Source organism: Epinephelus lanceolatus, chromosome 10 (assembly GCF_041903045.1).
Source record: "Epinephelus lanceolatus isolate andai-2023 chromosome 10, ASM4190304v1, whole genome shotgun sequence".
Classification (NCBI taxonomy): domain Eukaryota; kingdom Metazoa; phylum Chordata; class Actinopteri; order Perciformes; family Serranidae; genus Epinephelus; species Epinephelus lanceolatus.
The window spans coordinates 38663647-38689202 of NC_135743.1; the positions used below are offsets into that span (position 1 = coordinate 38663647).

General features: G+C 41.0%; 1 protein-coding gene across 2 annotated transcripts in view; it reads right to left on the reverse strand.

Moving 5' to 3' along the window:
* Positions 1-25556, reverse strand: part of tsnare1 (T-SNARE Domain Containing 1) — a 320279-nt gene that overhangs the window by 49345 nt on the left and 245378 nt on the right. For both annotated transcript variants that reach the window (XM_033639648.2, XM_033639647.2), the window contains one exon: positions 17454-17563. In XM_033639648.2, coding sequence (XP_033495539.1) covers positions 17468-17563 — 96 coding nt within the window. In that variant the 3' untranslated portion in view covers positions 17454-17467. The remainder of the gene's footprint in view (positions 1-17453; positions 17564-25556) is intronic.

Genomic DNA, 25556 nt, shown 5'->3' on the forward strand with positions numbered 1-25556 from the left:
GTGTGAATATCACTTAAATAATGATAAAATGGTCAGACAGTTACTGCAGTAAAATTGAGTTGTTTCTGCAGACACAAAAATGTTTGATGGAGCTGAAGCCAAGTGTGTTCATTTGGATCTTTAGTACAAGAAGTTGTTGACTTTGCCAGGCTTATGACTGCTCTGCTGCTGCCATAAACCCAGTCTCGTCTGCTAAACTCAAATAGTGGGCTATAATATTATTTCCCTCCAGTGGGATAGTTGTGACGATAGCTATTCTGTCACACACACACACACACACACACACACACACACACACACACACAGACAGACACACACACACAGTGGTTCGTAATCCTGCCTCATCTGCTAAAACAAACATTCTGATTTATTTCCATAAACATGAAGGGCTTCTTCTAATATGAGAGCTATATTGTAGGCCTATAAATATATATGTGCCAGAAAGCAATATACAAGAAAGATACCAACAATATAAAGCTTTATATCTGTACACACTTGTGGACAAAAAATGCTAAAAAAACAGATATGTAGACAATGTGTGGCTCCCATTAAATTTCAGAAACAAAATAGCTAAGACAGAGTCATGGACTCATCCGTGCACCAGTAATACTACAGTAAGTTCAAAATAGCAGCTCTTTAAGTCAATGATCATGCAAGAAGCTGTGTATGGCACAGTGGTGCTTACATGCTAACATGGTCAGTAGGCCTGGGTTTCTGTACTCAGTGCCTTTAAAGTATTAACCAAAATAACCCATTACTAAGTAGTACTAAAATATCTATTCTTCTCCCAGCAAATGATCAGTTTAACGTCTGCCCAGTTAGCTTGAGCTAGCACAGTAGCAGCAGCTAACATCCAACACAGAGCCTTTAAACAGTCCAAAATCACACCGATACTGAAATAGCTTGACTCTGTTAAATCCATTAATAACCATTAGGTAATGTTATTGGTGTGATGCTAACAGTGAGCCCCATCACTGTGTGTGTGTGCAGGGCAGACTCTCACAACTATCCCCAGATCGGAGCTCACACTCCCACTACAGCAGCTAATGCGACCATCCAGTCTGTGATGTGTTGAGTGTGGTGTGTTTAATGGAGTGCTGAGATGCTACCAAAATGTTCTAAAACAGTTTAATACATTCAGCGTCATACTTTCATTTGGCCATGTTGTCGAGCTAGTTTGCTATCTTTGTCAAGTAGCTGTGCGTTAGTCACTCAATCTACCCCAGAAAATGGCACTTCACAATAAATGCTCTGTGCCAGAAGTTCACTGTACTTCAAAATAAAGTGTGTTTCTTTTTCAAACTTGACTAGTTTGAGAGGGCCTGCAACCCACCAGTTGGGAACCACTGTTTTAAAGTATGGCTATACTACACGCCACTACATTTACATTATCAAATGAAGCACCCATCTATTGGTGTTGGTATCACTTAAAGGGCACTCGTATTGGTAGTGGTATCATCATTTTTTAAACAATACCCAGCCCTAATGCTCAGAGTGACAAAGTAGCACAACAATGACAATTAATAGCTTAGTTTAGCATATTAGCATGCTAACATTTGTTAATAAGAATCAAACAACAAAGTACATTGAGAGTGATGGAGGGTCATTAGTTTTACAAGCATTTGGTCATAAACCAAAGAATTAGACAAATTATAATTTTAGCCTGATGATGATGCTTCATAAAGAGTCAGCGGACCACCAATATTATTATACAATTTGTTTTGGGTAACCAAATGGCAATGGCAATCTGTAAAAAGACGTTTATTCCTGGACTGAAAAATATTAACCTGCTTGAGGCATTTGTGCCAATGTCACCTGTTCTCTTTCCAAGGTCATAAAATAACAACACTTTGTCATGCCCCTCACCGTCTCATAGCATCCCTATGTGATGAACAGCTGAAACACATTGAAAAATGTGGTTAATGTTGCTCATGATTAGGGTTAGGCAACAAAACTACTTGGTTAGGTTTAAAAAAAAAAAAAAAAAAAGGATCATGTTTTGGGTCAACTACACAACTGTTCGTATGACTTTGTGCTCCACGAATTATGTTACATCCTTAAAGTTACAATGTGTAATTTACGTGGTTGTTTATTAGCAAATATCAACTATTGCTTTCATAAATATATATTTACTAAAGTGTAATGCAATTCACATACAAATGGAAGCTTTCTCCTAGGCTTAGAATGATTTCTCTATATATACATAGGCAGGGCGCGGTTAGCTGGAGGCTGCCCTCTTGCGTCGCCATATTTGAATACAGTGGCCGAAAGGGATATATGCGCTTTGCCTTTCGCATTTACCTAGAACTTGCTGTCACTGGAGACGGTTAAGGTGAAGATCAATCCGGGGCGCTTCTGCGTGAACCTGCTTTGTACTTTTATGATTCTGTCGCACTTTAAATGGAGGACCACACATATGTTTTGCCCCGTAAGAGGGAAACTACGCCACCAAATAAAAGAAAAAGATCAGATAAGCGAGGATGGGACAAAACGCGAGTGAATATCGGCGTTGCTTATTCCAGGTGGAAAGAACTCCTGAAGGAGAAGGATTTCACAAGGGATGCAGAGGTTGCCTGCTTTGTGCTAGACAGGTAATTCAATCTGATATTTTAAAATCATTTTGGCTTCATGTTTGCAACTACTTTTCCCTCTCATCTAAGTCGAGTGACGGCTACGTTTACGTGCTAACGTTATTCTAGCCTTGGCTAACGTTATCCCAGAGCTACAGCTAAATGGTTAGCCTAGCCTACAGCCTAATCTGTTGATTCCTCTCGCGCTGCTGCGAAGGCTGCCACCCTCTCCTCCTCTTCTTCCCTCTTCGTAGCCGAGACACTACCTCCTCGCCTGGCCGTTCCTGCACCGCCTCTACCCCCTCGCCCCCTTCCTGTCCCTGGTCTTCCTCCTCTCCCTCTTCCTCTTCCTCCTCTCCCTGTGTCCTGTGGAAGAACACTCTGGAAACACATATATTATAATTGTACCAACCTATATTTGCCGCACTGTGCCGTGACTATCACATAAAACGTGTTATTTTAGCATCACTGTGCTAATGCTCCTGTTACCAAAACAATTAGAAATAAAACACTCCTAACATATATCTCACAGATAACCTATATCTCACTGGTAAGCTATCATATCGTAACATGATTTAGATTCCTAAATAAATATTCACCTCGTCCCTAGATACTCCTGAAAAACTCGAAAAACTCGTGGATGATGCCATCTCTGCCGTCTGCGCAAGGCTTTTTGTCCTACGAGGCCACCGTCACTTACCCGACGGGAGGGGTGAGCGCGAGTGAGCGCTGCAATCTAGAATTTGACCGCTGATGTCACTGTTACTCACCATTTTTACACACTGAGGCTTTAACGCACAGTAACATTATTAACGTAAAGTTATGGAGGTTAGGTTTAGGCAACAAAAGCTACTGTGATTAGGTTTAGGTTTAGGAAAGAAAACATGGTAAGGACATACCTTAAAATGACTTAAAGTCTCGAAACGTGCAACTCAATTTTTTTTGTGACCATTCCACCACCCTAACCTGCCCCTTTACAAGTGCTCAGTAGTGCTTCCTTGTTGATTGCCATCGGTGCATTGGTCACGTGATTGCATCCTTTCAAAATACATTGCATATGCACAAATTTGGGTGCATTGCAACTATGAGAACAGCCTGTTTGGGTTAAAATGTGTATGTTTAATAAATAAGAATGTAACATTAAGTGAATACAGTAAGCAACCTACATCAATGCACAATGACTGTATGTAAATTGCGTACCATTACGTTAAAACAATACTGACTTTCAGTTTCAAACGGGACACAAACTCTGGTCTCCTGACTGAAAGTCCAGTTTTGCTTGACCCATCCAGACTTTATTCGTCTTTATGCTACGTCAGTTGCTTTTAGCGTCAAGTATTGCCGTGGATGTGTTTTCGCTGGAATTAGCTGAAAGCCCAGTGCATCTCATACAGATGCTTAAGGGTGCCTCTGGCATTAATATCACAGGCAGGGGGACATGAGAAAGTGTTGGTCTTTGACAGCCTGATACTTGTGTGTGTGTTTAGCAGCTCCACATCCACAGTGTCTCATGCACAGCTCTTTTCCCCACTCCTCAATCCTTATGGACTAGTCCCTTTTTGCCAGAGCAGGTCACGTCTCTGAAGTGTGAAATTTACTTATAAAGGTATACCCATGATTATTATCATTTAACTTTACAATATAGTTGTTTTCATTTGCATAATGTTCTGTTTCTTTTGTCAGATAACAGAACAAATGTGAAATTTAATCACAACAAAACAAGATGTTGACCAACTATTGTTACCAAGCTGCTGAGCTGCAGATCATATCATTACTTTACTATCACAGCATCTGCAGACACAATAAAGGGAAAGACAGGTTGATCACAGAGGCTGTTCTGTGAGATCAGCTACTGACATTTAAAATGAGTGACAGAGAAAGATAAGAGTAACAAAAGGTTGCCGTATTCAAGTACACTGTCAAAGCATCTGTTACCATCGAAATGACCTGCAAACTTGTATTTATGCTTGTAGAACATGAATAATGTCAGCAAAACAACTCCAAACAGAACTGCAACGGAGTCAGAGTGCAACCATAATGCTATGCAGCTGGATACTGTGGACATGGAGGAAACATCAAGAGTTATTAGGATTCATCAGGACAAGGATGTGTTTGTACAAAATTCCATGGCATTTCACTGAATATGTGTCATGATTTATCAATCTGGACCAAACTAGTGGACAGACAAATACTGAGACAAATACTAAAACAGCACTGCCAATGAAGACATGTCTTAAAAGGCTCTGGTGTAACGTTATCAAAATGATCAGGAACTGAATTCCAGATTCTAGCCTCAAGTACTTAAAGAAAAACTAGTTTTAATATTTAGATTTTTTTTAAACACAATTTAAGTAATTGGAATGTAAGAAACATGTTACAAAGATTCATTCATTTATTTTCCGTAACCACTTATCCTGTTAGGGGGCTGGAGCTTATCCTAGCTGACATTGGGCGATAGGCATAGTACACCCTGGACAGGTCGCCAGACTATTGCAGGGCTAACATATAGAGACAGACAACCATTCACACTCACATTCACACCTACGGCCAATTTAGAGTCACCAATTAACCTGCATGTCTTTGGACTGTGGGAGGAAACCGGAGCACCTGGAGAAATCCTACACTGACACGGGGAGAACATGCAGACTCCGCACAGAGCTCCCCACTCAGTGGGTTCGAACCAGGAACCCACTTGCTGTGAGGCACCAAAGTGCTGGCATGTCTTTGCCATATGATTTGTCATACAACTCATTATCCTGCCGGGAGCCTTAGGTCCTTGCATTTATGTGGACACCACTTGATTTGTGGCACCCACCCAAACACTGTTACAGACTTAGTACACCTCTTCACGGCAATGACACTTGCCGACGGCAGTTGCTTCCCCCAGCAGGACAATATACGATGCCACACCCCAAAAACTGCTCAGGGACGGCTAGAGGAATGTGACAAAGAGCCCAAGAGGTCAACTTAGCCTCTAAATTCCCCAGATCTTAAACCGAACAAGTACCTGTGGGATGTGGCGGTATCTCAGAGGTCCTGTGTCCACACCTCAACAGGTCAGAGTCCCCACCGTGGATCGGATTGGCTCTGACCTGTCTAGGCATAGACAAGGCACCTCTGGGGGTGTCCTGTGGTGTCTGGACATAGGGAGCTGGTGGCGAATCTTTTGAGTCCTGTAGGTTGTGAGGTGGGGTATTACAAAGATGCTGAATCGGATTGGGGTCTATGGAATATGGACACCTTCATCACTTTGTCACAATTATCAGGCCATTCCTGAACAGTTTTTTGGTTGTGGCATGGTGCATTGTCCTGCTGGGGGTCCACTGCCATCTGGAAGTGCTATTGACATAAGGTTGGTTAGGGTACTTACTCTGCAATGGTGTTTGGGTGGGGTGCATGTCGAGTGGCGTCTGCATGAATGCCATGGAACCAAGGTTTTCCTGCAGAACATGAGGTGAACAGGGCTATTCATGTCACCTTTAGGTGGTTTTAACGTTTTAACTGATAGGTGTATGTGGTACATCCAAAAATTTTGTGACCACTTTTGTGTTTAATCATTTAGTTGAAAAGTAATATTCTTTCATTTTGAGGATTTAAAATTGTCCTTAATTAAATACGCAACAGTCACCATATTTTATTTTTCATATGTAATGTGAAGAAGTATGGTAAATGTAAGCAGCACCCAAGAGGAACCTTTGTCACGGGAGCAGTTGTGCCCCAGGTTGTCTCAGGTGGGATGTTCCGCCCATACCTCAGATGCAACCTGGATGACAGACTGAGCAGTCTGTGTCTTCATTGCTGCTACATTTTATCTGTATTTTACAGGTCAGTTGGTGAAATTGACCAATTTCAACTCCTTTAGAGCTTATGTCATATGAAACATTGTTATACATAAGCTGTGACATTGTTTTGAGTATTTCTTTTAACTTTAAGAACTTTGAAATTCCGCTGTCCTAAGCGGCAGGTGCAGGTGTTTTAGGTTTGTTTTATCCTGAGCTAGTCGCCACAGGTCACCAATGTTTACATGGCACAGAGTGAGATTTCCAACACATGTATAAGTTCATAGAAAAGTGATATTCTGTTAAATGCTTTATATGAAGAGAGACAGTAAATGTTATAGAGCTGCATTTGTTTATGGAGATGTTTATACTGTGAAATACATAGTGTAACGTATTAAGCACTATAAAACTATTAGAGGATAAATTGTTGTTGTGATACTGGGTAACATTAACATTTCTCTTTGAGTGATAGTGCTGTTTAAATAAGTCTGTAGATCCACAATCATAGAAGGTTGGAGGTTGCTTGTTTAAAATACAGTTGACTATGACCGTTATTTGCAGTTTATTGTTATAGTAGCCTTGATGCACTTTTATATAAGTGATACAGAGTGTGCACCAGAATGTTGATTTAAGTGCGACACTGTGAGCAGTACACCAGAAATGTGAGTTATGCAGCTGTGAATGTATTATATGAGGTGTTTTGGACGAACTGACTGTTGGATGTTGGATTGTTAAACAGTTAGTATGGACTGAAACAGAAACTGATGTTTTAATTAATACTGTTATGTATTAATTGGTTTATTTTGGATTTTTGAATAGAGGTGCAACCTGGATGATGACCTGAGCACTCTGTGTCTTCATTGCTGCTGCATTTTATCTGTATTTTACATATTTATCTGTATTTTACCATATTCGGGACCCGTAACATGTACGTCTGACTATTCCTCATGAATTTCTTTCACAAAACAATTTCTGCCTCAGTGTTCTGTTTCCTGAAGTATGGAAAATGGTTGAAAATGAGGAGGAGCAAGTTCCACTGTCTGACAAAGGACATGTGTTGACATGTGTATTTTGAAATTCTTAAAATTACCATTTAGTTCTAAAAACTTAATATCATGTGAATATAGTTACAACTGATAAATAAAAAAAAAAACACCATACAGAACAGGTGAATTTAATCACTTATCTCCCTCACTGCCATGAAACATGTTGGCTACTATTCCCCCCATTTTGAAAAAAAAGAAAATGTGTTCTGTTTGTCACACCCCAGTGTGTGTTACATGGCAAGAAAGCCCAGGTAAAGCTTTTCAAGGTACATCAGGACACAAACAGACTGCATGTATGGTGTTTGAATATAGGCCTCAGTGTGATGTCCCCCACAGAGGACGTAAATACAAATTGCTGGGAATCAGAATGCTGGGGCCTCAGTAAGCTTTAAAATTGGGTGTTTGAGGTTTGTGAGGATGCAGGCTGATAACTAGTCTGATATAGCTTAAAATATGTGCAGGTATCTTATTTTGCAAAGTACGTGTTGTTTGGCAATTTAAATAGAATATTACTATAGGAATGACAATGTGTATTACAGTTACATAGCGTGTTGCCTTGAATCTGTGTAGAAAACTTTGTTTTCGTGCATGCCTCCATGGTAAACAGATAATCCAAAAAAGCTAAACATTCTTCATGAACTGAAGTAAATGGGTTCGACATTTAACTACAGCCAAAACTATATCAAATAAATGCCATCTCTTAACAAACTCTCACACAACACCTGCCGTATAATCCAAGCCTTAATAATCCAGTCGTATGCTCAGTACTTCACAAACACATGCTTTTTTTGATAATTATTATGATTTCAGAGACATCAGTACAAACAGTCTTATGCATGACCGAGCAGTGTGCTTGGGCACGCATGTGCGTTTGAACTCTGCTCAAGCAGAGCTAAAACACACATGGAACTGGTCTCACTCTGTAGTCGGCGAAAACTGGAGCTAAGTCAGTGACTTTCTGCGACAAAATAAGCCATCCTTTGTTTAATGGTGCCCTGTGGTGTTGGGGGAAACCTGGCAGGACAACAACAAAAGTTAAGGCGACAAAAGTTGGAGTAGGGCGGGCGGCAAGGGTGGTAAATGGGTCCAACAACCACCAACTTTCACCTGCGAGGCCAGTGTTCGTTTCCCATATGATTGTAAAGCCTATTCTGTTTTCTAAAACTCAACCACGCGCGTGTGTGCATGTAGGCAAAATTAACCATGTGCATTAGTTATTGAAGGAAAAAAAAAACGTCAATTCACGGTGTTATACTGATGTAGTGCATTTATTTTGAAAGAGACTGTATGCAAACTGTACATTTCCTGTGAAAACAGAAGTGTATTTTGAAAACAGACAGTGCATGTAACAGACTGAGGTTGACACGGCGTCCCTGAACGTCAACAACCAACGCACCCAGGGTACCTTGGACATCATATCTTAATGTGTAAAGTCCATAATCAAACGTTAATATGTGATGAGGTCGGAGTGAGAATGTGTTGGCACATGTGTGGACATGCAAGCACCGGACATGCTTCTTGTAGGTAGAGGTGTTTTATATGTAATAATTTAGCAAAAGTTACATGTGATTAGGAAGTACTGAGCATACAACTGGTTAAATTCATGAGGATGTTCACCTTTTTAAATTCTCCACTCACCATGGAGTCATGAGAAAAACAAAATTTTATTCACTAATTCAAGCTAATACACGATGAGTAATTGATACACAAATGGTCATTTTGTCTGCGAAGTATTTTTTTTAAAATATGGGATTTAAGTTCAACTTGTGTGTTGTTACTTTGTTGAAGTTGCTCCCCCCAAAGCAAATTATCTGTGTCAAAATTCACGTCTTAATAAAGTGTGTAAAACTAACATGTAGTGAAAGTTCATTAAAACTTATGGCCTTTGATAATTTAGTTGCAACTTCAGCTCAACCTTTAAGTCAATACTCCTTTGAAAGATGCTCTTTGAAACAGAAAACAAAAAGACATACAATTTCAAATAATGTGGACAAAAACATATGTACCCCACATGTGTGAAGTCATTAGTTCGCCTGGACTGTGGCACTGCTTTGTGACAGCACAGGTGAAAATCAATACAGCTTTCTCTGAACATGTGTAAACAGCACAACAGCCAGTAGTGGACTTCACAATGGCCCGTTTCTTTTTTTAGCACCGAGACTGTCTTGCTGTGGTAACTGGTAGTGTCTAGCCACGTGAGCGTCAACCGCCAAATGCTGAGCCTCAACATGGGCCAGTCGCCATGGGAGAATCGATTCAGCCCGCTGTTTTATGAATAGAATGCCTTGTTCCACAGGATTTCCATTTTCCTCCCCCCAGAGGAAAATAGGTGACGATCAATACTTTATGCAAGCAGAGACCTCTCGTATTGAACGTCAAGTGAGAGAGAAAAAAATGTGTTTGTCAAGAGAGCTTTTCCAGCCTTGAGTAATATGAGGCTAAAGTTACTGAAGTGGTCTTTTTGTGTCATTTGGCAGCTTTGTTAAACTTGCAGGAAAATAGAGATCACACTCAATTGATTCATAATTAAATGAACTTTTAGGTTTAAGATAAACAATGTATCACTTTACAATGAAAATAAGCTATCTGATCTTTACTACCTCTCAGCTTATCTTCTTCACTAGGGATGCAAGGCCGAATAATAGCGGCCTGTTTTGATAACGCAATCAAACAGCGTCTGTGACACGTGGAGTAATATGTCGGCAGTGTGGCGATCCGCCCGTCACCGCACTCGCATTTGCGACTAAAAATAGTTTTTAGCGAGCAAAATAGGCTTAAATCATTCAGCACGCTGTGCGAGCAGCCTACAGATTTCAACCAGCAGCAGAAATGAAAGGTGAATCCCACCGGTTGTGGGTTGAACGGGGGTCACAGACACAGACAGTAATGTATTCCTGTCAAATACGGCGGCCATTGGCTTACCGGCGACGGAGAAGTCGGCTCCAATAATATCCTCTTCTTGGCGTCATGACTCCCCAAAAGTACCTGAACAGCCGAGCCAGCCGAACACAGGTATGTGATGTGTCAGAGGAGAAACGAGCCGTTAACGGTCCACAAACCTCACCGCATTTTAGGGACTGTTCTTTACTTATGAAGGGACTTGTCAGGGGAGGAGGGTGGCTGGTTGATTCTTATTTTATTTATTTATTTTATTTTGATCCCCCCTATGTTCATCACTCATTGATGCTGTTTTTGAAGTATGAATAAGTCAGTAAATAATTTATTCCATTGAAATATCATTGATGTAGCCTATAATAGAAAAGTGATTTATCTTTTTATAAATGACAAAAGGCACATCTGCCTCATTTTCACTGTGGTATTGTGATACTACTCAGAACCATGATATTTTAATTGGTATCGTACAGTGGGATCCAATTTTGGTACCGTGACAACACTAATCTGGAGGGGGTTCATCTGCAAAAACTAATGAAAAACTAAACAACGATATTCGGTATCCGGTACTCGGTATTCGGCCAAGCGTTTAATATTATTCAGCTTTGGCTTCGGCCACAAATTTTCATTTCGGTGCATCCCTATTCTTCACTGGTTCTAATATGAGATGAGAAATCCAACCAGGTTATCAGAGAGTTAGACATGTGTCTGTGCCTGACAGGCATGGAGCATCCAGCTTTGGTTTCCACTGCCAGCATCTTGTAGTTTATGGAAAAATGAAGCAATAAAAGAATGAATCATGAATTTCATCAACAGATTACAGAAAACATGGATGTACCATCTGTTACATATGGAAGCCTGGAGAGGCAAGGTCAAAGTTTTGTTGTTGTTTTTTAGTTGTTTTTGTTGATGTTGTTGTTTTGCAGGCAGTGTTGCCCAAAACCTAATTTTATCTCCTATTTGAATTTATTAATTATCAAACATGACAGAGAGATTTAATATCCCAGTCTGTCAGTGTTATTTTCATGCCCACACTGTCTCTGTTCAGGCCAAGACACACCAAAGCCACTTCAGAGAACTTGTGACAACGAAGGCCCCCTCCTGCGACGCCTTACAGTATGTCGCCTGTGTCTCAGCCAAAAAGTTGTACATAAACACGCCGCAAAGACTACAGCCAACAGCCAACAGCCAACAAGCATGTATGTTCTGTGCCTGTGTAAAAAATATGTAACTCTCCATACCAGCAGGTGACGGTAGTCTGAATGTTCATCATTCAAAAAGGGAAGCCAGAACACCATCTTAATGCTAGTTACCCAACAAACACCGAATTTCACCCAGGAGAGCTATGTTTGCATCCTGTAAGATGATAAAGCCAAACCCTGTTCTTTCTTCCTAAACCCAACCACGTGCGTTTGTTATTAAAGGAAAAAACATCAATTCATGGTGTTGTTCCGACGTAGTGCGTTTATTTTGAAAGAGACTGTATGCAAACTGTACATTTCCTGTGAAAACGGGAGTGTATTTTGAAAGAAGACAGTGCATGTAACAGGCAGAACTTGACACGGTGTCCCAGAACATCAACAACCAACACACCCAGGATACTTTGTATGTTCTATCTGTACGTGGAAAGTCTATGACCAAACATTGATATGTGATAAGGTTGGAGTGAAAATGTGTTGCACAATGCAATGTTGAAATAACAGAGCATATTTACTGTGCGCCAGTGAACAAAAAAATAAATAAATAAAAAAAAAAAAAAATCACCATTGTATAAACCTGGCCTAGTGGCTGCCAAATACTAAATTCTGGGCCGATACTGACACCAAATTTTAAAATAACAATTTTGGCAATGGCCAATACCAGTGTTTTTGTATCGGTGTTTCTTTTGTTTTTTTTTGTTGTTATTTATTCTTCTTTTGTCCCAGGAAAGCACAGAAATCTTTATACTATATATAACACATCATAATTCCCTCTCTAATATACCTTTTATAGTGCTGTGATACCATCAGTAAATTTCTCCTTCAAACAGCTGTGTTTATTCAAGCTACATTTTACAAGATTACACTGAACACATCATGAGAGCATTATAATTTAAACTCATTTTTACTGATAGACTTGGTTGTGGACACAGGCTGCTTAGAGATACCAATAACTAGCTCTCCTCCTGCCGATTTCAACACCGATTTATTGATGTTGTTGTTTTCATGTTCCTCTCTCCACATCCACTACTCTCAGTAGTGTAGTGGTAGTTGAGCTTTTGTCATTTCGACTTGATAATGATACAGCGTGCTATATCTCACCCATGTCCCGCAGAGATCAGGTAAAGAGTAATGAGCTGGGGGAGGGAGGCCAGGGGGCGGCAGGAACCTAGAAAAAAAGGCCTCTATTATTTATTGGGCTTTGCTATGCAGTTATGTTGTTGTGGCCTAATGTAATATTTCAAAATAATAGTAGTGATAGTATTAGTGAATAATAGTAAAAGATTGTTCCCCCCATGGATGATGGCACCCTAAAGGCGGATTTATACTTTTGTGTCAGCTCTATGCACAGCCTACGCACATGGCCTACACTGTTGTGAGCAATTATAGGCTACTTGTGTGGTGATGCGTCTGTGTCAATCTGCAATTACACTTCCAAAACACTAGTCGGTGAAGTTTCTCTGAAGTACTGGAAAGTTACTCGCAGCATTCACAGATAAAGTAGCAGTCTTTTGCTGGATACATTTTCCCCACAAATACAACATGCTAATGTTATTAGCACAAGCCTATAGCAGTTTATATTGTATAAATTAGCCTGGCAGCTAGCAGAGATTTCCTCTACACATATGATGCCTGGAACAACAGCAACATTTAACAAAGGTAACGCTACAACATTCAGCTCCATTACAGCTCACAATGTTCACTGACAAAACTACTGTCTTATGCTAAACAAGTTTTCCAAACAAATATAACATGCTAATATTATTAGCACAAACCTATGGCATTTTACATTGGATAAATTAGCCTAGCGAATAGCAGAGATTTTCTCTTCTCATATGAAGTCAGGATAAAACACACACAGGACTTAAAATGCTATTCTGTGGGACCTTTATTGTTTTTTACAATTTATTGTTCCTTAAAGTAAATGAAAGCTTCGTTTCCACTGAGGGAAATGATTTCAACTTCCAGAAATAGACAGGAGGTCGCCACGACGTGTAGTTACATTTCTGGGGAGGTGCGCGTCAGGCTACAGCGTAGGTATGCATCAACGCAGAGCCTACGCCATAGGTACAGCATTGACTTGACACAGAAGTATAAACCCCACTTTGGCATTTGCTTAGATTGCCTATGCCACTGGCCAGCACTGGCTATCTGAGAAGGTAAAACCTTTGTTAATGCTACATTTGGCTGAACTTTCAATGCCCTTTGTATCAAGCACTAAGCGCTTCATCATTCTGTGTGGCTCACACTCTCAAAACAGCCTAGTTAAGCCTAAAAGTTTATCTCTGTATAAAAAAAGGGGGGTTTCTGCAGTTAAATCACTAGTTAAATCACTAGCTAACAACCTATAAGCGACCCATGAGCAAATTTAGACTGAGAGGTGGTACAAGGTAATGGCTACCAGCAGGCTAACTGTGATAGACTGATATACCAGCTCATTCACCCAAAATACTCCTCTTCAAACCTCTGTATCTTTTTCATGGGATAACTTCTGAAAGACTCACCAAAGCACATGAGAAGGGAAATTAAGAAACCCTGGTGTCAACATGTATTCAAGGTGGATTCACTGCTCAGCTTTGGTTCCCACTTGGTTCTGATGGGTGTTGATTTGGAGTGCTGACTCATTATACAGGCAGAGTTACATCTTGTTTGCTGGCAGGCTTGACAAGTTAACATAATACGTACCAGAAATGTATCTTTTGAGTATCAAACACTACAAGTTTGGAGTTTCTACACTGATTTTTGATTAACCTGGATTCATCTCAGTTACAATGAATCCCTTTAATGGCAGGTTGTCAACGCAGACAATATGTATCCACTTATCCAGACAAACTCCTCAAACCTTACTAAATACACTGAGGCCAAGCTATGCTATGCTAGATGCAACATATTTAATAGATAAACGAGATTATCCAGGGCTGGAATCATGCTTCAGCAGAGGGCATAAATAAGGGGCATTTTTTTGTATGTATCTCATCAAATTCGACTGACAGCCAAACAGCAGAGTCACCATTCATTTCACCTACTAAGCCTTTGAAACAAATGTACACTGCTATTCAAACTGCAGAGGCAGTGCTGTGACAATAACAATGAATCCAATATGACTAGAATTTGCAAACGAGTGCAGGCTCACATGCAAAATGCATGTGCAATGAATTTAAAAAGGGTCAGTGCAGTTGATTAACTTCCTTTTTTTTCTCTAAATGTTCATGATACATTGTACATTGATCAGATAGAAGGTGATCAAAATCAAGTTCACCAAACATCCATTACTGTCCCCTACAAAAAGATGCCATCAGAAGAAAATGTAGATGATATTTTATAAATTCACAAACGGCAAATGAGGCAGTGAGTATGTGAGCAGAGGGATTAACACTCCTTGCCAATGTTTGGCACACAGTTTTACAGCATTTTCATTAAGCCAGCGAACATTTGGAGAAAATTATGCTGGACCTGACCAACACATAGCATCATATTTCACTTTAAGAGACTTTATGTTTACGGTCTCTCAAGGCCAGCTTGTTGATTTTAAAGGCTTTGGCAAACAAACCGGTACAGTTTAAATCTTAGTCTTAAAACACGTGACAGAGAGGTTGTTAAAGTTGTATTGGAATCTGCATTTGGAATTGAATTTAAATCACCTATCTTGAACTTGGAAATTCATCTAGGTTTTTCAGATATCTCTATCAAGGTTTATAAATTATCAATAGTGTAAGCAATCAAAAATCTTCACCATTGTGGAAGCAAGCTGCAGTCACATAAAAAGACTGGGAAGCCCATCAACACAACACATTCTCACTCCGACCTTGTCACGTCGGTGTTTGGTCATGGACTTTCCATATTGAGATATGATGTGAAAAGTAACTTGGGTGAGTTGGTGTTGGTGTTTTGGGATGTCGTATCAACTCCAGTCTGTTACATGCATGAAATGTACAGTTTGTATTCAGTCTCTTTCAAAATAAATGCACGATGTTGGTACAACACCACACACACGCGGTTACGTTTTATCAACACATGCACGTGGTCAGGTTTAGGAAAAAAGATAAAGGTTTGGCTTTACAATAATAATAATAATAATGCATTTATTTTATAGAATGCTTTTCATGGTATTTAAGACACTTTGCATTAGTTAAAAACTATCATGAAATAGAATACAGTAAAATACACACGACATCTTTCACACATTAAAAGCCGTTTTGAAAAGATGAGTTTTGATGGGTGATTTGAATCGGGAGAGGTCAGTGCAGTCTCAAATATGTTTGGGGAGAGGATTTCAGAAGGAGAGGGCAGCTATGGAGAAGGCTCTGTTGCTCCACGTCCGGTGCTCGGCCCTGAGTGGTGGAGTCAGGAGGTTGGCATCAGAGGAGCTGTGGCTGCGGGAAGGAGTGTGGTGGTGGAGCAAGTCAGTGACGTAGGAGGGGGCCTGGTTATGGAGGGCTTTATAAGTGAGGAGAAGGACTTTGAATTGGATGCACTGTGGGACAGGAAGCCAGTGAAGGTTCTAAAGGAGAGGGGTGATGTGCTTGTGGGAGCAGGGATGGGTGAGCAGACGGGCAGCAGAGTTCTAACACACGCACAATCTTGCGGGAAGCGGACACTGGCCTCCCTGGTGAAAGACGGTTGTTGTTGGACCCATCTACTACCCCTCCAGCCTGCCGTATTCGGACCTCCACTGATTTAACTTTCATTGTTGTCCTGCCGTGTTGCTCCCCTGACTGAATAGCGACCGGCCATGCATCATGCCGTTGTGAAAGGATAGCTTCTTTCGGCAGTGTCTGACGTTGGAAGTCACTGACCAAGCACTGGTTTTCGATGACTTCGTAGTGACTCCAGGTTGCTCAACAAGTTACTTTGCTGGCTATTAAGTTAGCCATTATGACTGTAACTAAACTACCTTTCCTATCAGCAGACAAATTGTTGTCTGCAATCTGGTCTCACAGAAATATATGAAATGACCGCGACCTCTTGACACCACATTACATAGCAGTGGCACATATTATGTTGAAATCCAGTACTGACACCTTGGACACAGTAACAAAGGAAAGTCAATTAGGATACTTTGTTGTGATGGACACACACACTCCCTGGTTTAGTGACATCACGCAGTGGACAGTGGTAATGTTACATGGCCAAAGGTAGTAAAAAGTGCAAGAGAGACCATGAAGGGAGGAGGTTGGGATGGTGGATGGGTCAACCACCACAGGAGACTGCTGTTAATGTCCCATGTCAACAAAAAGTCAACATGGACTTCTTTTAATTTTTTGTACTTAGTCCTTCTTGTAACATGCTAACGTCACTTACAATACTAGACTTTCACCCAGCCCCCAGCCAATTTTCATAGTGGCCAAAATGAAAATGGAATTAGGACTCCCAATGTTGTCCTATGATGCCTTTGGGCCCAAACAGACTTTTTCCTATAGATTTACAATATTTTTTTTCAGTGTCACAACTGCTGCAAAATGACTTGTTTCACTATCAGGATTAAGATGATGTTATCTGAGCAAGATGGCCGCAGCTGTATGCAAGATATTCTATCTTCATTTTTGAACAGTGGGAGGAAGTGAAGATACATTGTCTATCTTTACATACAGTCTATGGTGCACACAAACTGACCCAGACTGGAACAGACTCAGTCCAAAATTGACCACTCATCACTCCCAAATGATATTTATGATATGATGTGTGAGTGTGTGTGAGTGTGTGTGTGTGTGTGCGTGTGTGTGTGCGCGCATGTGCGTGTTGTGTGCCTGTGTTTAACTGGAAAAATATTCACTGCCCTACCAATTAAATGTGGTGATATCACAATTGGCTAATGTCCCACTTTTAATAAAAAGGCAAATATCAGCTCTATAATTTTGCAACTACTATATTTGTCGAGTCCTAGCAGCAGCATTACTTATGAGGAACTTACACTGTCAGATATCTGGCCCAGGGGTTGCATGTTGAATTGTGGATAACTGTTCTTACCACAGTGGCCGGTCTCATTTTCTTGCTGAAACAGCAATGATGATGATGAGGATGGTGAGGATGATGGCTCCGGCCACCAGGAGGTAGCACTTCCTCTTCCTCAGCTGCCTCTGTGGGGAGAAAGGATTCAGTGGGTAGGTGGAGTTCAAGCATTAGTCAGGACCCAATTGGACGCTACACTGCTGTGTAAGCCAAGGCAAGTCATCTAAAATGAAAATGATGATGCAGCTTTAAATCTTTGCATAACTGGTCTGCCATTAAATCCTCATACACTCTCTGCTGGGGGTTTACAGCAGTGATTTAACCAGTGATATGTCAGATCATGAGAGCTAAAAATATTCAGCTCTAAACCCCCATTTTCGCATATAGAGCATAAGCAGCCCTGTAAATGTCAGGTTCCAGCTTAATAACCACAGAGCCACAACACCCCCAACCGCCCTATTTTGTTGCTTTTCAGCTTATTCAGTGCAACCCCACAGCACACCTTTACATGCACTCGCAATTTCCATAAAGAAAAAAAGAAAAAAGGACAGACGTCTTAAAGGGAACACCATAGAACAAGGAAAGTGGCATTTCAACCAGATAAGATGAACGCAATTGTGGAGGAACTAGAAGATTCAAGGTCACGCTGACAAATACAGATAAAATGCAGGAACGGCTGAATGGGATGACTGTCCAGTGGTGGCCTACGCTTCCCTCCATCAGAATGCTGTGCAGTCATCCCTTTGATGGCTCTGCTGCACATTATTCTTGTCTGTGTGATGGCATCCTTACATGACTGAGAGAGGAGGAAGAGGAGGGAGGTAAAAGGCTGACAGGTGTAAACCTCCCAAATAAAATCATTTCCTTCTCCTGAACTTATCTGTTCAGCACGTGTAGGGCTATCAATTACCTAGCCTACACTGCTTGTCTTTTTGCTTAACTTCAAAAGTTACAATTGGGGGGAAAAAACTAAAAACAAAAACAAGACAAAGAAAGACTGAGATGAAATGGTGAGTGTTACTTTTGGTGACTGTGTTTTTGACTTTGTATTGATTTATAGTGGCTTGTATTTAGGTTTGTCAGAATACACACACACACACACACACACACACACACACTTCTTCTTCAAACACCTGTTTTTATTCAAGTTTCTCACCAAAAACTACATTGTTCATGACTACACTTGAACACATCATGAGAATGTTATAATTTACCTTCACCTAATGCTCATTTTTACTGACCAGAACTTGAACGCATCATAATGTATCTCAATGCAAGTAGTTAGTTGTGGCCACCTGCTGCTAACAGCTAACTAGCTTTCCTCCCACTGATGTCAACACAGATATGTGCTGGGTGTGTTCCTTTTTGAGCCGATAGTGAGTTTAACGTGTCCTTCCTCCTGACAGTGTCCCAGGAAGATCTCTTTTTTGTCCTAAACAGATTTTCTATTGTCCATGTTAGCCTCGAGTTTTGCTATTCGGCCTGGGCAAAATTGATGACACAACGGAAAAACATCGGCCGCTGCCATCTGTGAATTCCACGTTATTTGCAGATGGCAGTCAACAAGGTGGCTATCAGCCAATGTTGCTTGCCAGTGTATTCCTAATACTGTATACTTCTTAAGTTGCACATTTTACAATAATTTAAGTTTACAGGTTGTACATTGTATATGCTTGTAGGCCTACTTGTTTTAACCATACAAATCATACATTATACATTTATTTTTTACTCTAAAAGTTGCAGCCATAAACGTGGAGGGGATCATGCATTTGGTATGCGAGTATGTGTATTTGTCAGTTCGCAGCTACTCCTGCAAACTACTGGGCCAATCATCCAGACATTTTTTGTGCACATTTATAACTGTAGACTTAACAATCTCTAGTGGTTGCGGTGGTTCACAGTTGTTGAAATACCTGTTTTATTGACTGTTTTGTATTGTCATTGACTGTTGACTCCTCACTCCTTTTAACCGGCTTGTAGGGGCTGCAGGTTTTCTCAAAAGTGGCTCCGCTAAAAACAACATGCCGTACTGTCTGTTGCAGGTCACATTTTGGCCTTTTGTTGTGACTCTAAAACTGACATCCATTAAAAACTCTGGTCTCATTTTGAACCAGAACATCTGCAGATTAATTCTATACCTGATATGATCCACTAAAGTTAGGCACGACTCAAGTTCATGTATCACAATTTTTGTTATCTTTGCCACCATCTTGACTGTAAGGGGGCCAGAAGAGACACTTCCACTTGGTGCAGCTGTGCCATGTTCCGGCTGCTATGGCTGCAATCCAGTTGTCCTCCGTCCATCACACGGCATCATACAAGACTGGAAGCTTTTAAGAAGTGGAGTTTTGCCCACCCAGTTTCATAGACTTGCAAATTTTGTCGATTTGGTCATTTCTCCTTGATTTATGTGCTTCTACTATGATTAGGTATGGTGCCTACTCAAGTGGGCAGGTAAATGGTTTCTTTCTTGGTATGTTTTGTACAAGGCAATAGCATATTTCAGAAACAAAGGCAATACAATGCCATTAATTGTGTTTATTGTTATTATTTCCTGCTTTGTTGTGCTGTGGCCTACAGACAAAGTTCATACTGTTCAAATTCTGGTTGTGACATGGATCAAAGATTAATGGCTGTGCTCAAGCTATTATTAAAACTTTCATCCTCATATTGTGTCCTCTGAAATATACTGTGCCACATCTGCTGGAAATACAAGAATGTTTTAGGGAAGAGGGGCTGTTCTCAGCTCCAGCCTCTGCGTTGTAGCCGAAATGCAGCTGCCTGGCAGAGATCTACACTCTCCTGAGTGCACTTTTCTAGTTATTCATGCTCTTAAGATTGAAAGTTACACATTATGTAAATGTACTTGGTTTTTTATGTTAACAAAATGTTTTGATATTTACTGACAACCTTTTAATGAGTGGTATACATGTTCTGCCACAGGAACATTACATTTTTTAAATTCTAATTTATATTTAACGGATGCTGATGACATCATTTCTTTTATTATATTGTAATTCTCCAAAACAGTTATTCATTGGTTCATGATCTTTTTTGGTCTAGTAATTTCTAGTTTTCCATTGAGCTTCTTTGTTTCACTTAAAAGTGTTTCATTCATCAATGTCATGTTAATGAAAAGTGTAAGCAAGATGGCAGTCAAGAGGTTCTCAGTCAGTCCATCCAGAGGAATGACGTATACATGAAAAACGACTTGATCACAGAACATGAGGCTCAGAAACATGTAAAACCACACAGTTCCATTGACACTTGCATTCAGTAAGTTATTTTCACTTTAAGTGCTTATAGCTCTTGAATGCTTTTCAACACTATTTTCTGTTTCATTTCTAATATTGCCCATGGTAAAATTTAGATTTCAAATGCTTCAAACATTTCCTCCACACAGCACACGAGCTTTATTCATCCATGTCACTTACTTGCCACGTCTGAAAAAAAAGTGTTGACTGTGTTAAGCGAAAAAATATTAAAGTAAATAGAGTGAAGAGGGGGGAGGGGGGGTTAGGGAATATTTATATTTCCTTGTCTCCTCAGGCGTTGACGCTGTGTTGGAGCACAGAATCTATGTTGTTTTGAAATGCCTTTTCTCCCGTTTTTTTCCCAGCCTGTTTTCTGCTACAAAGGCAGCGAGAGCAGCCGCGTTAGACCAGAGCCGAGGCTGGAGTCTTTAAATCCTGACGCGCTTCAAAGCACGGAGAGAGCAATTCATCTTCTTATCTGAGACTCAAAACAGGCTTTCTGTGTGGAAGAGAGAGGGAGAGAGGGAGAGGGGGAGAAAAAAAATGCTGTCGAGTAATTTTCCGTTTAAACGTTCCACTCCACAACAATTTGCATAAGCAGCCCTGCGTCTGTGATAAGAAGATTGGTAATTTTCAAAGGCTCTGTGGGGATTGAGAATTAAAAGCCTTTCTCCGCTATCTCCCCTCTTGCAGCTGGCCACCACAGATTCCCCAGCTTCTCTCACGCGTTTCCTCCTAAACTATGCCTTATAAACTTTCTCTGCCATCCTCTCCTTCTCTCTGCTCACTCTGACAGTGCTGAGTCGCTCCCTCTCTCTATATACTGTATTCCCTCCCTCCCTCTCTCTTCCAAACACTCTTTCCCTTCTTTTTCTATTTCTCCCGCTCGCTCATCCCGGCACTGCTGTTATTTGGGGAGAACAAGAAAATAAATAAGGTAGAGGGGGAACAAAAAAGGGCTTAGTATAACAAAGGAAGTGTTGCAGTATTTTTAAACCAGAATTTTCCAGATTGCAGGGCAGGCTGAGAGGCGGGACAGAGAGACTCGCAGAGGGAGAGACAGAGGAGGATAGAGGAGGTTTGCTCTTATCACCAGTGACTTAATCTGCCAGAGAATGGTGTCCTTAGTGCCAGCACTTCAGGGCCTATGGGTGCTGCAAGCCCTCAGGGAGAAGACGGTGTCTCCCTCACATCTTTTATACTCACTTTTAATGTCATATAAGGGGAATAGTTCATATTTAAGCTGGGATATAATCAGTACGGGTTCTTCAAGATCAATATCTGATATTTTACAAATCAGGCTTCCAAAAGCTATAGCCAATATTTTAAATCACAATGTTGATGGCAAAAATAAAGTTTTAGTGAGAAATTTATACTTGTAAGAGTTTGGGATCCTCCTAAGCAGTATTTTCCTTGGTGGTACTGACCAAGCAAATGAAGCCAACGGGGAAGTGCCAAAAACTGCAGTTCCTCCAATGGCCACTTGAGGCTGGCTCAAAGGTGAGTTATGCATAATTAAGGGTGTGGCTGCTTTGAGTGACAGACTGTCTGTGAGGGGTCACCCCAGTCTATACGTCAGATCCCCTCCTTGAACCTCCACAGCTCTACCTTCTTGTCCATATATGGTCACCTCTGCCTCCAAAAAACAAGATGGTGACAGCCAAAATTTCTAAACGTAAGGTTTCAAAACCATGGATGTACAAAAAAAATAGGGCCCTGTTCATCCCTAAAGTTGCTCAGTGGCACATAAAGCTAAAAAAGTTCAACTTTGTAGGTATAAAATAACGCAGATCTGCTGCATTATTGGGTTCATAGAGCAAGCACAGCAGAGACTTCACTAGCATAGCAGCTAAGGTCTGCGAGGAGAGCAGCTAACTTCGGGTTAAGCCCTCCATTAACTTGAGTGCAGCTCTTCTAGATGATTGCACCTAATGGATCAAAATCTGATAGTTAAACATGTTATTATATGGGGGTCGTGACACCTAAAAAAATGAATCCACTGATTTACAGGCATCTCTTTCCCATTTTAAGCCTATGGGAAAAGGTCTCCTTGGGTCCAACAGCATCACATGACTGACTAGGAATTTGCAGTTACACTTTCTCAAATTGGCTTCAAAGTCTGGTGCACTTCCTGGGAGCCTGTTCAAAGCGTGAGTCCACAAAACAATGGTTGACATCGTAGTAGCTACATCCATTATATTTATCGCTAACTGTGGCATGAAATCATTACTGTAGCAGATCATATCATTGATAAAAGAGATAGAAAAAGTCTAAAGGCCAAAACACACCAGTGGTGAACGCCGCGTGTCAAAAAAATGTGTCCCTATTATTTTCGATGTTAAACCCTACACTGGCGTAAGCAAGACGTGCTGCGGCGCTCTTGGACACACCACTCCATGGCACTTTTCACCACTGTCCTATTTCCAGCCTCACCGCCCCCGAAATTAAATTCATTTTCCCCCCACTTGCTCTCTGAATGTACATTCCAGCTCCCATAGCAGCTCTTCTCCTTTGCTTCTATGGCAGCTCGATTCCTCTCCTCAGCATGGATGCAGAAAGAGGACTCTGCAGCTGTTCCTGTGTCATGTGTGACAATGACTGGATGGCAAGAGACACGTTGTTGAGGTTGAGAAATATCCTGAGCTATATGACCCACAATCCCAACATCATAAAGACAATGGCCAAAAAGATATTGCCTGGCGAATCATAGCTCTGGAGATCAGCTTTTCAGGTGAGATATCAACTTTAATTAGGGGCTCTCCACACATGATTTTAAGCTAACACAGACGTGGAAAACGTACAGATCTCTCAGTAACAGTAGTTATAACTTTGTGGGGTGGTCTGTTAACAAGATACAGTGCGATATGTCCGATGTGTGCTAGGGGCGGCACTTGACACCTCTCGCATGATGCACCGTGCTGCAGTGGTCCGAGGTGTTTTCAGGTTAACACCTACTGCAAAATAATCTACAAAGAATGCCACATTTGCAATCGGCCCAACACTTAACAATGGAATCGTACCCCACAGAAGACCTCTGGAGACACATTCATTAGCCTTCTCTAAGTCTACAAATCACCCATGTGCCTTTTGGTATTTGTGTGAGGAGAAAATCCACTGCTCGGGACTGATTCTACAGGACACCAACTGAATCTGCCCTGCATTCACCTGTGGCACCTTGAAATACATTTTACAAGAGCACATCATCCAGTTTCCTTGGTAAATGCAACTACCAAACCCATCTTTCTGTCCATGGGGACTGTCCCCACTTTAAGCAGGATACAAAAGAAACATGTTAGCCACAACAAATGGACAAAATTCCAAGCCTTCAGCAGCTTAAGGTGAAACTCATCCAGCTTGGGCACCTTGCCTCTGTGGAGCTTTTCAACTACATCAGTGACCCCTGTCAGGGAGATGCGGAAGGATTCCCTCGAGTCCTCTATTACTGCTTTATACAACCTGCCTCATACGAAGCCATTTCTTCCTGTGTTTGAACTCTAACTCTGGTTTATTTTCCCCTTGGCATTAGAGTGCGACATGGGCTGCATATTTCTGTCTAAACTCGTCCCAAAACCTGACAGGCACTCTGTTTTTTATGTACAGGCCAACCTGAGCCCAACACAGTTAATGTAAGCTGAAGCACTGAGTGTGAGTTATCCTGTCATGAATTACTGACATGGTTACAACTTGTGTTTGTGTGTTGTCACGTAAAAAAAACAAACAAACAAACAAAAAAACCCCACTTTGAACAAGAAGTACCCCAACACATACAAAAAGAACTTGAAGCACCATGTCAAGTACTGTTGGCCAAACCCCACCTGAATCCAAACATCATTTGTAAATATTTGCCGAACCTGGACCCACTCTTAGGTTTCCAATGGGTCGCATTGGGTTCAGCGTCAGGAATACCCAATCTGGACAAACCAACTAGTACTGCTATTGTTGGTAGGACTGTACAGCACTTACAGTGTTGGTACCTGTTTTGAATATTAAGGACTTTAATATCATGAAATATTTTAGGGTCAGGGCATAAATTACAACACGTTCTCACTCTGACCTCATCACATATCAATATTTGGTCATGGACTTTCCACATACAACATGTAAGGTACTTTGGGTGCATTGGTTGTTGACATTCTGGGATGCCTTGTCAACTTCAGCTGTTACATGCCTTGTCTGTTTTTAAGATACACTTCTATTTTTACAGGAAATGTACAGTTTACATACAGTCTCTTTCAAAATAAATGCACTACGTCGGTACAACACAGTAAATTGAGGTTTTGTTTCCTTCTATCACAAACCCACATGGTTATGTTAGCCAACACACGCACATGGTTGGGTTTAGTCTACAAAGCACTTGGTTGGTTTTAGTAAAAAAAGAACAGGGTTTGGCTTTCCAATCTTATGAACACTGGTGAAAGTTGTTGGTTGTTGGACCCATCCACCACCCCTCCCATCCACCCTACTTGGACTTTCGCCACCTTATCTTTCATCGTTGTTCCACCGCGTTTCCGCCTGATGCCACAGGTCACCATTAAACAGTGGCAACCAGCTACGTATCATGCCGACATGAAAGGATAGCTTTTCGGCTGTGTAAGACTGGGTTGAAAATTACCAAAGCCCCATTCAGTGTGATACTTCTACAAAAGGCTGCCAAAGAAAAAGAGAAGGCTCTAGAATTAAACTTCAGTTTTAAGTTATTTTCTGATGGACAAGAACTCCCCATAATGACCATACCAAAATCTTCAGAAACACAGGGTGCATGCAGGCATCCTAGTTTTGAAGGATAGCATGGTCTGGTGCAGTGTTAGTTTAGTGTTAGTTTCTTCTACATAGAAGTCTTGCTTTTAACAGCTTCACTTTTAAGAAA